The sequence below is a fragment of the Ahaetulla prasina genome, chromosome 4 (genome assembly GCF_028640845.1).
Source record: "Ahaetulla prasina isolate Xishuangbanna chromosome 4, ASM2864084v1, whole genome shotgun sequence".
In the NCBI taxonomy this organism is placed as follows: domain Eukaryota; kingdom Metazoa; phylum Chordata; class Lepidosauria; order Squamata; family Colubridae; genus Ahaetulla; species Ahaetulla prasina.
Genome location: NC_080542.1, coordinates 146,546,531 through 146,559,515, shown reverse-complemented (window position 1 = coordinate 146,559,515; position 12,985 = coordinate 146,546,531). Strand labels below are relative to the sequence as shown.

Sequence of the window (12,985 nt, the reverse complement as noted above, 5' to 3'; positions counted from 1 at the left end):
GACAGCTGACAAAATAGCTGAATGAGTGGTTGGATCTTTATAGATTTCTGGAGTTTTGTTTTTGAGATGTTCCAGGCGGGTTGTGCAATGTATTGAGCTTGTTTCTTTTACTATTTCAATGGTGGTGGGTTAATCCTAAAAGCCACATCCTGTTCTTTTTAATCCCACCAGCTGGAGCTGAAGGCGTTTTGTTTATGAATAGGCTGGCCCAGATTTCTTAATGGGCACAAAATATCAATCTCGAAAGACTTCAGGCATCTGCTGGAGGCTGTTTCACTACGCAGGAAGACTGGGGCTGCTTTCTGCCTTTAAGAACATGTTTTCTCTAGTGCTACTTTGATGAAATATTCTATCCTGCCCCTTTTAATGTTAAGAATAAAGAATATTTTAATCTAGGGAGGGGAGCTTCCTAGAAGTCTAATTTTAATTTTTTAATTAAATTAAATTTAATTACTTTAATTTTCATTTGTTATTAAATTTTAACGTGGGACCTAGCAAGTTCCAGGGAACACAGAAGTGGTCTTTGTGGTTTTTTTCTTACTCTAGAGTTATTGGTTTCCCCTAATATTTATGGGATCATCTTGGTTCCATGCAAAAGCAGTTTAAAAACCCACACGGGAGAAAGGTTTTCTGGCATTTGCCGTTCAGGTCCTTTCTGGCCCTGTCAATCACGAAAATCTCCACCTGTCTCTGCACACATCATACAAGCAAGCAGAACAACTTGTGCAAGCAAGCAGATTTTTCTGGATCTTTTAACCTTCCTAACTCCACAGTGTCCTTGTTACCAGAATTACAGAATAACAGAATTGGAAGGGACCTTGGAGGTCATCTAGGCCAACCCCCCACCCCGCTCAAGCATTCTTATACCATTCCAGGCAGATGGCTCTCTTGAAAACCTCCAAGGTTGGAGCACCCACAACTTCTGAAGGCAAGCTGTTCTGTTGGTTGGTTGATTGATTGTTCTCATCGCAAGGAAATTTCTCCGTAATTTTAGGTTGGGTCTTTCTTTGATAATCTTCCATCTGTTGTTTCTTGTCCTGCCTTCAGGTCCCCTCTTCTCTGGGACAGCACCTCAAAATATTGGAAGGTGTCACCATGTCCCCTTCATTAGTCCTTCTCTTTAGACTATAGAGAGTCCCAGTTCCTGCAATTGTTCATCATAAGGTTTAGCCTCCAGCAATCTTGTCCCACACTGAGTCAAACTAGCAGCGCCCACTCCTCACCGCAGCCCCCACCACCACCGTCCTACGCGATGCCTTTTGAGGCACCGCAAGAGGGATGAAATTTAATCTGCCTACCAACTGACACCTAGGACTATTTTGGAGATGGACAGCCGGGAGAGGATCACGTCAGCAAACCAACATGACTGGTGGAGATAGTTCAAGGGAGGAGCTGGGTTTCAGCTAAAGCCAGGGGTCATCACGGCGAGTCTGGGGGCTTGCCTTCTGCACATCCCCAACCTCACTGGGGTTTCTGTTTTCTTCTTCCTGGGGGGGGCTGGGAGGGGGAAAAGGGGTGCCCTGAACCCTCCTAGCCTCCTCTCCACCGTCTTCTGGATGGTTACTGAAATGGTCAAGAACCTGTCCATCGTCCCAATTAAAGAGGCTTGAAAAAAAGACCCCAGGTAAGGTCCTTCAATTTCGCTCCGGACAGGACAGACCAGAGAATGGTGGCTTGTTGAGAAGAAATGCTCTGACTTCCCCGCCCCCCTCTCTCCCTACCCATCTCCATGTTCGTTTGTAAGGTTGAAAGTCAAAAAAATTCAGTTTTGATTTTCAACCTCAGGATATCAATAAAAGAGTTGGAAAGGATTTTGGAGGTCTTCTCGTCCAACCCCCTGCTCAGGCAGGAAACCCTATATACCATTTCAGACAAATCACAGGGCGAACCTGGAAAGCAGGTTTGTTTGTTTGTTTTCCTGGGAGAGGCCAATTCAACCCAGGCAGGATTTTAAATGTCGGTTTAAAAGTGAAATAACTTAGATTTCATGGGTGGGTGGGGGAGTTTGAGCAGGAAAATGCTCTTTTCATGATTCGCACGGGGTGGGGAATATGGCATTGATTTATTTATTTTTTTGATTTTTTATTTTGGCTTGACTTTTTCTTCCTAAATAAGGAAGCGTCTTGCAAAAATTCTGCGTTGGGTGAAACTCCAGATTTCAGCATGTGAGCAATTCTAAGTATTAAATCTCCTCTGCTTATTCTCCTGCCTCCAGTTCTCAGCTTGAATTTCTCCAGGGGAGCTCTGCAAAAAAGATAGATAGAGCTGGACAGCTGAGGCTATTTTAAGAGCCATCGGTCAGTGATCAGGCCTGGCTGGAATGGAGTGGCTGAGTCGTGTTTGCCTGTTATATACAGCCTGGGGATCAATAGGCAAAAAGCATGCCTTAACCCCCCCCCCCACCCTCCTTTATTTAGCTGAAGAGAGCATCCATCGCATTGCATGGAATCTGCTCTAAGATTTGACTGCAATCGAGATTATTCCTTTGACACCGTCCAAGCAGATGGGAAGAGTTATATTTTTCTAAAAATATACTTGCAGGCAGTCCTCAACTTGCAACAGTTCGTCTAACGACCGTTCAAAGTTGCAACGAAAAGTGATTTAGGACCCCTTTTCCACCGTTACAACCATCGCTCCTTCCCATGATCAAAATTCAGATGCTTGGCAACTGGCCATGAACTTATGACGGTTGCCGTGCCCTGGGATCTCCTTTTGCGACCTTCTGACCAGCAAAGTCGACGGGGAAGCCAGATTCACTTAACGACCGTGTGACTAATGTATCAACTGCAGTGATTCACTTAACAACTTCGGGAATAGAGGTCGTAAAATGAGGCAGAATCCACTTAATGTCTCACCTAGCTTGGGCTCAATTGTGGTCGCAAGTCGAGGATTTAGCTGTACTAAATGTAGATTTGACTTTCTAATCGGGAAAGGAGTTGGCCTAGCTTCGTTTTTAATTATTATTCCAGTGTTACAGTGGAGCCCTGCGAGGTAGGACAGGCTACGAAAGGAGAAGGGTGTAAATCACCCAAAGTCACTCCATCTGTTGGAGTTGAGGGTAGACTTGATCTGGATTGCTCTGCAGAGGCTTTGTGGGTGGCCCTATAATGTGATAGTATGTAATCATGATGGTTTTAAATTTATTGGATATAAGGGGTGTTTATTTGGAGACCTTGATTTGAATATCAATGACTTGAATATCCGTTATCCATGACTTACAACCATTTGTTAGTAACCAGACTTACAACAGCGCTTAAACAAGGGACTTACAACTGGTCCTCACATTTACAACCGCTGATGGTATCCCCATGGTCATGTGATTAAAATTTGGGTGCTTGGCAAACTGGCATCGTGCCCGCATCACAAGATCGCTATTTGCAACATTCCCAGCCAAATCGGTATCAATGGGGGAAGCTGGATTCACTTAATGGCTGCCTGATTCACTTAATAACTGCAGTGATTTACTTAACAGAAGGGGTTAAAAAGGTTGCAAGAGCAGGCACGCGACACATTTAACAATCGCCTTCCTTAGTGGTGGAAATTCTGATCTCATTCTGGTTGTAAGTCGATGACTTCCCATAGGCATATTAGGTTGAAAAAGATTGGCGCTCCTGAGGTATGAATAATCTCTGAATTATGTTTACAGAACGTGGACCCGTAAGCTAAGCATGCATTATTTTTTTTAAAAATTAAGTATTTATTGAGTGCAGTTGTCCACCACCACAACTGAGGCAAACATTTACGTTGCTGAGCAAGGCAGTCGTTAAGTGAGCGTTACACCATTTTGTGACTTTTTTGTTAAGCGAATCCCCGCAGTTGTTAAATTAGAAACATGGTTGTTAAGTGAATCTGGCTTCCCCCTTGACTTCGCTTGTCAGAAGGTCGCAAAAAGGGAGACCCCCGAGATATTGCGACCGTCATAAATACGACTCAGTTGCCAAGCGTCTGAATTTCGATCACGTGACCCTGGCAATGCTGTAGAAAATGTAACTGAAAGATGGTCACTTTTTCAGTGCCGTTGTTTTGAACCGTCACTAAATGAACGGTTGTGTGTCAAGGACTACCTCTTGAGCAAACCATTACGTTGTATGACTATCGCTATTTTGTTTTGTGTGGCATTTCTGCGTGACCAAAAGCTGGTTGCTTGTCCTTGTTGTTTGTCCCATGATGAAAAATACTCTTCATATGCTCAGAGATAGCCTCTTCTCTAAGTAGCTGGATGGTTCTGAGAAAGCTATTACAGTTTACAAGACAAATAATTTCGTGTTTGTAGGATTCTCAAACATTCTGTTTTGTTTAGCAAGGGAAAATTTGCACTTGATAAAAATGGAAGAATTAAAACGAGATTATCATCAGAGCTGACCACTTTTCCTGAATCTCTACAGGCAGTTCTTGATTTACGACCAAGGTTGAGACCAGAATTTTCATTGCTAAGAAAGGCAGTTGTTAAATGCGTAGTGCTTGATTTTACAATGTTCTTTTGCTGTGGTTGTTAAGTGAATCACTGCCATCGCTAAGTGAATTGTGTGGTTGTTAAGTGAATCTGGCTATCCCCATTGGCTCTGCTTGTTGGAAGCCATCAGGGAAGGTTGCAAACGGCGATCTCATGACCCTGGGGTGCTGCAACCGTTGTAAGTGGGAGGACCGATTGTAAATTGCCTTTTTCAGTGCTGTTGCCACTTCAAACGGCCACTAAACTAATGGTTGTAAGTCGAGGACTACCTGTGCAGGTTGTCCTCGACTTACAACAGTTTGTTTCGTGACCGTTCAAGGTTGCAACGGCATTGCAAAAAGGGACTTACGACACTTGTGATTGTTGGCATCCCCAGGGTCAAATGATCAAAATTCAAATGCTTAGCAACTGTCTTATATTTATGACCGTTGTAGTGTCCCAGGGTCACGTGATCCCCTTTCGTGACCTCCTGACAAGCAAAGTCAGTGGGGAAGGAAGCCAGTTTCACTTAATAAGCATGTCATTCACTTAACAACTGTGGCAAGGAAGGTCATAAAATGGGGCGAAATTCATTTAACGAATGCCTCGCTAGCGACAGAAATTTTGGGCTCAATTGTGGTCGTAAGTTGAGGGCTATCTGTATCGAATCCCTAAGTCTCATCGTTATTTATTTACCTAAAAATTATCAGAGGTGAAGAGCAACTGATTTTACGACCTTTTTTGCCAGGGTTGTTAAGTGAATTACTGCAGTCGCTAAGTGAAAAACGTGCTTAAGAAAGATAAAGAAAAAGGACTACTGATACAGGCAGTCAAAATCTGCAATATAGGAGACCTGGTGTTGCAAATGTCCATTGCCATGCAGTGTCCGCCACATTGCAGATTTTGACCTTGGTGGCCACTGACTTTTTAATCCAGTGTGGCTAAATCTCGCTTAAATCTGGATTTGACTCAAAAAGTAAGGCAAGAATTATAAAGTTAGTAAAGGAATCCAGGCCAGACCTGTCACTGGTGGGGTAGCGGGTTTGAGGTTTGCAGACAGGTGGAAACACCATAAGGGTTGGATGGTATGAAATGCAGCGGGGGCCACCGAAGGACCGTGAAGGAGGGTGGGGGTTTGGTCAGGAGGAGAAGACAGCTGGGACCAACTCATCAGGATTGTAGGAAGTCGCGTTGGGCCACACCCTTTGCATAACAACTCGTTAACAGATGGGGGAGAGAAATTTGGATGAGGCTGAGAGGTTTGAACTCAGGTTGAAAATAGAACAGCGCTCTGGAGTACAACAATGAGGTGGATAGGGATGGTAGGCCATCTTGACTTTTTTGACTCCACCTATGGACTATTTTCCTTCCTTCCTTCCTTCCTTCCTTCCTTCCTCCATCTCCTATCTATCTATCTATCTATTTTTTTTTATTTTTTTTTTGCATTTATATCCCGCCCTTCTCCGAAGACTCAGGGCGGCTTACACTATGTTAAGCAATAGTCTTCATCCATTTGTATATTTATATACAAAGTCAACTTATTGACCCCAACAATCTGAGTCCTCATTTTACCCACCTTATAAAGGATGGAAGGCTGAGTCAACCTTGGGCTTGGTGGGACTTGATCCTGCAGTAATTGCAAGCAGCTGCTATTAATAACAGACTGCATTAGTCTGTTGAGCCACCAGAGGCCCCATCTATCTATCTATCTATCTATCTATCTATCTATCTATCTATCTATCTATCTATCTAATCTATCATCCACCCCTCCATCCATATCTTTTTCTTCCTTTCTTTCTTTCTTTCTTTCTTTCTTTCTTTCTTTCTTTCTTTCTTTCTTTCTTTCTTTCTTTCTTTCTTTCTTTCTTTCTTTCTCTTTCTTTCCTTCCTTCCTTCCATTCTTCTTCCTTCCTTCCTTCCTTCCTTCCTTCCTTCCTTCCTTCCTTCCTTCCTTCCTTCCTTCCTTCCTTCCTTCCTTCCTTCCTTCTTTCCTTCCTTTCTTTCTTTTATCTACCTACTTACTTACCTATTGGCTCTCTCGCCATCCTTCAGCCAGCTTAGCTGGCTGGAGAATTCTGGGAACTGAAGTCTACCCATCTCCAACTCTGAGAAACACTGGAGTGTGGAAGGAATTAACCTAAAATTATCAGTCCTTTCAACAAAAGGGAATATGCAGAATAATTCTTTTACCTTCCTATTTATAACCTATTTCCAGCTCCTGTAACTGTAGCCAAATAAAGTGGATTTCCCCCCCGCCCCCACAAAGCCTTCTTGGTTTTCTTGAGCTGAATGGGAGATAGTTCTTGGGTTACAACTGAAGCAGAGCCTGCCCATCAGGGTAGTAAGTCATGGCGATTGTAAATCAGGTCATCCACATAACTGACCTGATTTTATGACCTTTTCTGTAGCCGTCACTAAATGGATCGTGGTAAAACATGGTCATGTGATCATAGAACATTGAAATGACCAGAAATGTCCAGATGGCTGAGAGCCCAAAGTCATGGTGGCTGTCAGAACTTCAGAACTTCAGAACTGAGTCATAAGACCGCCAAGGAAATCCGACGTAACTTTGAGGGGCCGCTAAGCAACTGGTTGTAAGTCAAGAACTATCTGCCCATAGAGATGTGGATAGTATCCATGTTTATTGTACCCAAAGGATTCCTGTGATCCCTGCTGATTACAGGTCATCCATGCTTTACAACCACAGTTGGGGCCAGAATAGCTCAGGCTGTAAGGAGCCTGTTATTAGAACACAGCAGCCTGCAATTACTGCAGGTTCAAGCCCCACCAGGCCCAAGGTTGACTCAGCCTTCCATCCTTTATAAGGTAGGTAAAATGAGGACCCAGATTGTTGGGGGGGCAATAAATTGACTTTGTAAAAAAAATATACAAATAGAATGAGACTATTGCCTTACACACTGTAAGCCGCCCTGAGTCTTCGGAGAAGGGCGGGATATAAATGTAAACAAACAAAACAAAAATATTTTTTATACCGCCCTTCTCCCGAAGGACTCAGGGCGGTGAACAGGCAGATAAAATAATACAATATATTACAATAAAAACACTCTTTAAAAAACTTATTCAATATGGCCTAAAATTTAAAATACAATACAAAATATAAAATAAACCCCAATAAAATCCATATTTAAAAACCCTATTTAAGCCAGTCCTGCTTGGAAGAATAGATACGTCTTCAGCTCGCGGCGAAAGGTCCGGAGGTCAGGAAGTTGTCGAAGTCCTGGGGGAAGCTCATTCCAGAGGGTAGGTGCCCCACAGAGAAGGCTCTCCCCCTGGGGGTCGCCAGCCTACACTGTTTGGCTGACGGCACCCTGAGAAGACCCTCTCTATGGGAGCGTACCGGCCGGTGGGAGGCATGTGGTAGCAGAAGGCGGTCCCGAAGATATCCCGGTCCTATGCCATGGAGCGCTTTAAAGGTGGTAACCAGCACCTTGAAGTGCACTCGGAAAACCACAGGTAGCCAGTGCAGCCTGCGCAGGATCGGTGTTATATGGGAGCCACGAGTGGCTCCCTCTATCACCCGCGCGGCTGCATTCTGAACCAACTGAAGTCTCCAGGTGCACCTCAAGGGGAGCCCCATGTAGAGAGCATTGCAGTAGTCCAGGCGAGAAGTGACGAGGGCGTGAGTGACCGTGCATAAGGCATCCCGGTCTAGAAAGGGGCGCAACTGGCGGACCAGGCAGACCTGGTAAAAAGCTCTCCTGGAGACGGTCGCCAAGTGATCTTCAAAGGACAACCGTCCATCCAGGAGAACACCCAGATTGCGCACCCTCTCCATTGGGGCCAATGATTCGCCCCCAACAGTCAGCCGCGGTTGCAGCTGACTGTACCGGGATGGTACATTGATCATAATGTTCTACTGATTTTCATAATTTATTTATTTATGTATTTATTAATCATATTTATATCCCGCCCTTCTCCCGAAGGACTCAAGGCGGTTAACAGCCAATTTAAAAAACACGTTATTATACAAGTTAAAAACAGGATAAAATTAATATAACTTATGGCCAAATTTTCCTAAAAACTAAACAATAACAATCTAAAACCCCATTAAAACAGCATTTTTAGGGTAGCCCTGCTCGATGGAATAAAAGAGTCTTCAGCTCACGGCAGAAGGTCCGGAGGTCGGGGAGTTGGCGAAGCCCCGGAGGCAACTCATTCCAGAGGGCAGGAGCCCCCACAGAGAAGGCCCTCCCCCTGGGAACCGCCAGTCGACATTGTCTAACCGACGGCACCCTGAGGAGGCTCTCCCTGTGGGAGCGCACAGCTTGATGGGAGGCTGTTGGTGGCAGTAGGCGGTCCCGTAAATAGCCCGGTACTAAGCCATGGAGTGCTTTAAAGATGGTAACCAACACCTTGAATTGCACCTGAAAGACCACCGGAAGCCAGTGCAAGCCGCGCAGGAGAGATGTCACATGGGAGCCACGAGGGGCTCCCTCTATCACCCGCGTGGACCAGTTGGAGCTTCCGGGTGCTCTTCAAGGGGAGCCCCATGTAGAGAGCATTGCAGTAGTGTTCTCTACTGCAATGTAGAGAATAATGCATAATGTCAATGTTAATGCATAATATTCTTCAGGTTCTCCTCGACTTACAAACATGTTTAGTGACCAGGGGAATATACTAAAGTTGTAAGTGCAAGGACTGCTCATAAATCACATTTTCCCATGCTGTTGTAATTTCAAACAGTCACTCAATGAATGGTCATAAGTCACAACCCTTCATTAGTGTCCACAAAGTTCATTTTCTTGCTCCTCATGGTCGTTGTCCTTCTCCTTCTTGTAGGCCATCAAGATGGATTACATTTCCTACAGCGGTGTCCCGAGGTTCTTGACAAGGCCCAAAGCCTTCGTGGTCTCCATGGGCAAAGATGCCACCCTGAGCTGCCAGATCATTGGCAACCCCATCCCGTTGGTGAGCTGGGAGAAGGACAAACTCCCCATCCAGACGGGAGGACGCTTCAAGATGGTGGAGGATGATGACCTTTATCGTCTCACCATCTACAACTTGAGCCTGGAGGACAGCGGTCAGTACATCTGCCGGGCCAAGAACACCATTGGGGAAGCCTTCGCCGCCGTCAGTATCAAAGTCGGTGAGCAGACCACCGTGACAGAATCGGCCCCGTACTTCATCCAGAAGCCCACATCCATCCGAGTGATCATGGGTGAAGATGCCATGTTCAAGTGCATCGTCCAAGGTAGTCCTCCCCTTGCCATCAACTGGGAGAAGGACGGGAAGCATCTGGGCAAATCATCTGACTCCAACCGGATCCGGATTGAATCCCAGGGCGAGAAGAACGCTCTGAAGATCCAAAGTACCCATCTGGGAGACAGCGGGACCTACACTTGCCGTGCAGAGAATCCTTTAGGATCCTCCAGCGCAGCCGCTGCATTGATGGTAGATCTTCCAGATTCGTACAGCCCAGGCAGCACGAGACACAGTATAGATGACATCGGTAGCAAGACCTCTCCACTGTTATCCCACATGCAGAAAAGACGAGAAGAAATCCGGAAGAGCGATTTGTCCAAAGTAGACTCCCTGATCTCCACCGAAGGACGGTCCAAACTCGGATTGAGCTTGTCCTTGGATTACGAACGGGCTGCTAGCTTGACCTCCAAGGGACTCCGAGGCGATGGAGGTTCATATTATCGAGTCACCACCCGGAGCTTCACTGTCACCGAGGGGAAGCATGCCAAAATGAGCTGCTACGTAACCGGAGAACCCAAACCGGAGACGGTTTGGAAGAAGGATGGAGAGGTGATCCTGGAGAGCCGGAGACACATAATTTACGAGGACGAGCAAGAGAATTTTGTCTTGAAGATCCTCTTCTGCAAACAGGTTGATAACGGCCTCTACACCTGCACAGCTTCAAATCTGGCGGGTCAGACCTACAGTTCTGTGTTGGTAACTGTTAAAGGTGAGTAGCCATAGATCCTCCATTGTGTCACATAATGGGCTCCAGACCAGACAATTTGTCAGGACAAAGCTGTTGTACACCAACCTACCAACATCCAAAACTAGGTATGCAAGCCCCTTACCTCTTCAACACCAATTACTACAGATCTCAAATGCAAATTGATAAATGCGAGAAGCATTGTTAACAAATTACCTGAATTTATCCTCTTGTTAAACAGTGGTACATTCGATATCATTTTTGTTTGTGAAACATGGCTGAACTCATCCCTTCCTGACTCCATTATCTCAAACAAAGAACATCAAGTCTATCAATCAGATTGTGAAATCCAAAGAGGTGGTAGAGTGGCTATCTTTTACATAAAGTCACTGAATCTAAAAAATATTCAAGTTGCACATAAACTTTCTCTCCCTGAAACTATTGTATGCGACCTATCCTTTAACACCACTCTTCGATTCTTACTATGCTACAGAGCCCCTGACTATGACAAAGCTATAGTTCTGTGTTGGTAATTGTCAAAGATGAGTGGCTATAGATCCTCCATTGTGTAATACAATAGGCTCAAGAAAAGACAACTTGGCAGGACAGTTGTACAGTTCTGTATTGGTGATCATCAGAGGTGAGTGGCTGTAGCTTCAGCTGCCTTCAAGTTATCAAGGTTGACAAACACTGGACGAGAAGGTGTAAGAAAATAATATCAGATCATACCAGCAGTCCACTCAACAAAAGCAGGATGTAGAATAATTTTCTTACCTTTCTATTTACAACACATAGGCAGCCCTCGACTTACAACCAAAATCGATCTCAAAATTTATGTTGCTAAGCGAAATGAATTCCCTCCCCCATTTTACGACCTTTCTTGCCACAGTTGTGAAGTGAATTCCTGCAGTTGTTAAGTTAGTAACACAGTTGTTAAGTGAATCTGACTCCCTCATTGACTTCGCTTGTCAGGTTGTTAGGGCCTCTGGTGGTTCAGACTGCTAAGACAGTCTGTTATTAACAGCAGCTGCTTGCAATTACTGCAGGTTCAAGCCCCACCAGGCCCAAGGTTGACTCAGCCTTCCATCCTTTATAAGGTAGGTAAAATGAGGACCCAGATTGTTGGGGGCAATAAGTTGACTTTGTATATAATATGCAAATAGATGAAGACTATTGTTTGACACAGTGTAAGCTGCCCTGAGTCTTCGGAGAAGGGCAGGATATAAATGCAAAATTAAAAAAAAAAGGGATCGCGTGACCCTGGGACACTGTGACCGTCATAATTGCGAGCCAGCTGCCAAGTGGCCAAATTCCGATCATGTGACCATGGGGAGGGAACAACGACGATTGTTATTGTGAAATATGGTCAGGAGTCATTTTTTTCCAATGCTGTTGTAAATTTGAACGGTCACTAAACAAATGGTTGTAAGTCGAGGACTAGCTGTAATAGTGGTTTTTTTTAAAAAAAACAAACAAACAAACATTTAGCTCCACAACTAAAAGAAGACTATTAAAGTATTTTTAAACTAGAAGAAATCTAATCTCAGGCATATCTTCTGCAGTAGTAGGTGCCAAGGAAGTAAACAGGTTTCTTGGCTAGTTTTACAAGGAGATTAACATTAGCAGGGTGCAGATATTCAGTTTTCATATTTGGTTGGATGGTGATTTGATCCTGTGTAAAATGGATTCCTTGATCTCAAATCCATAATTCAGTGACATTTTCTGAATCAAGACCCTTAAAGACATCAGGGTTTCAAGTAAGCACAGGTAGTCCTTGACTTCCAACCCGTCACTTAGCAACAGTCTGAAATTACAATAGATCCTGAAAAAGCTACTTTGAACCCAGATTCAAAATTTTGACATCCACCCTCCTGGTCATGTGGCTTCATTTTGAGCACTTGGCAACCAGCCTGTTTTATGATTGTTTTCAGCATCTCATGGTTACATCCTTGTGATTTACGATGGTTTTGCTAGAAATCAACATTTATGTCTGTTTTAGAGCAAAAAGACACCCCTTATTGGACTGGGTTTACTTTATGAGCTTAGCATTCACTTAACGTCCGTGGCAGTCTCTTGACAACCGTTGGATTGATTTAATGACTATCCTATATATGTTGTAAAATGGGTGTGGTTACATAGTGGCCCGTTTAAACTTCACAACTTACGGCTTTAAGACTTACGGGTCGTAAGTCGATGACTACATGTATGTTCCAGTGTCAGGATTTAGAAAATTAAATTATAAGAAGGGATGATGGTGCTCACACCCAAGACTTTGAAAGGGATTGAATTAATTCACAGAAGACAGGACTGCAGGTAGTCCTCGATTTATGACCCCCAATGGAACCCAAAACTTGCTAACTGAGACGTTAAGTGAGTTTTCACTTCCTGCAAGAAAAGTTCCTACAAGGGGGAAAACTCACTTAACAACTATCTTGCTTAGCAATGGAAACTTTGAGCTCAATTATGGTCGTAAGTCGAGGACTTACTGATGTTCCACTTGATCACAATTTCCTAATGATTTTCTACTTGATCACAATATTCTACTCACGTTATACTTGTTCTTAATGTTCTATTGATGTTCTCTCTACTTGATCACAACGTTCTACATTTTCTATTCGATTTTAATGTTCTACTGATGTTTTACT

The 12,985-nt window shown here is 44.1% G+C and overlaps 1 protein-coding gene across 1 annotated transcript in view; it reads left to right on the top strand.

Annotated features, from left to right (window-relative positions):
* The first annotated feature begins 1,429 nt into the window (after nt 1–1,429).
* OBSCN (obscurin, cytoskeletal calmodulin and titin-interacting RhoGEF) overlaps nt 1,430–12,985 on the top strand; it is a 266,194-nt gene continuing 254,638 nt past the window's right edge. The window contains exons 1-2 of the mRNA XM_058182772.1: nt 1,430–1,624; nt 9,233–10,364. Of these exons, the coding sequence (XP_058038755.1) occupies nt 9,242–10,364 (1,123 nt within the window). The 5' untranslated portion in view covers nt 1,430–1,624; nt 9,233–9,241. The remainder of the gene's footprint in view (nt 1,625–9,232; nt 10,365–12,985) is intronic.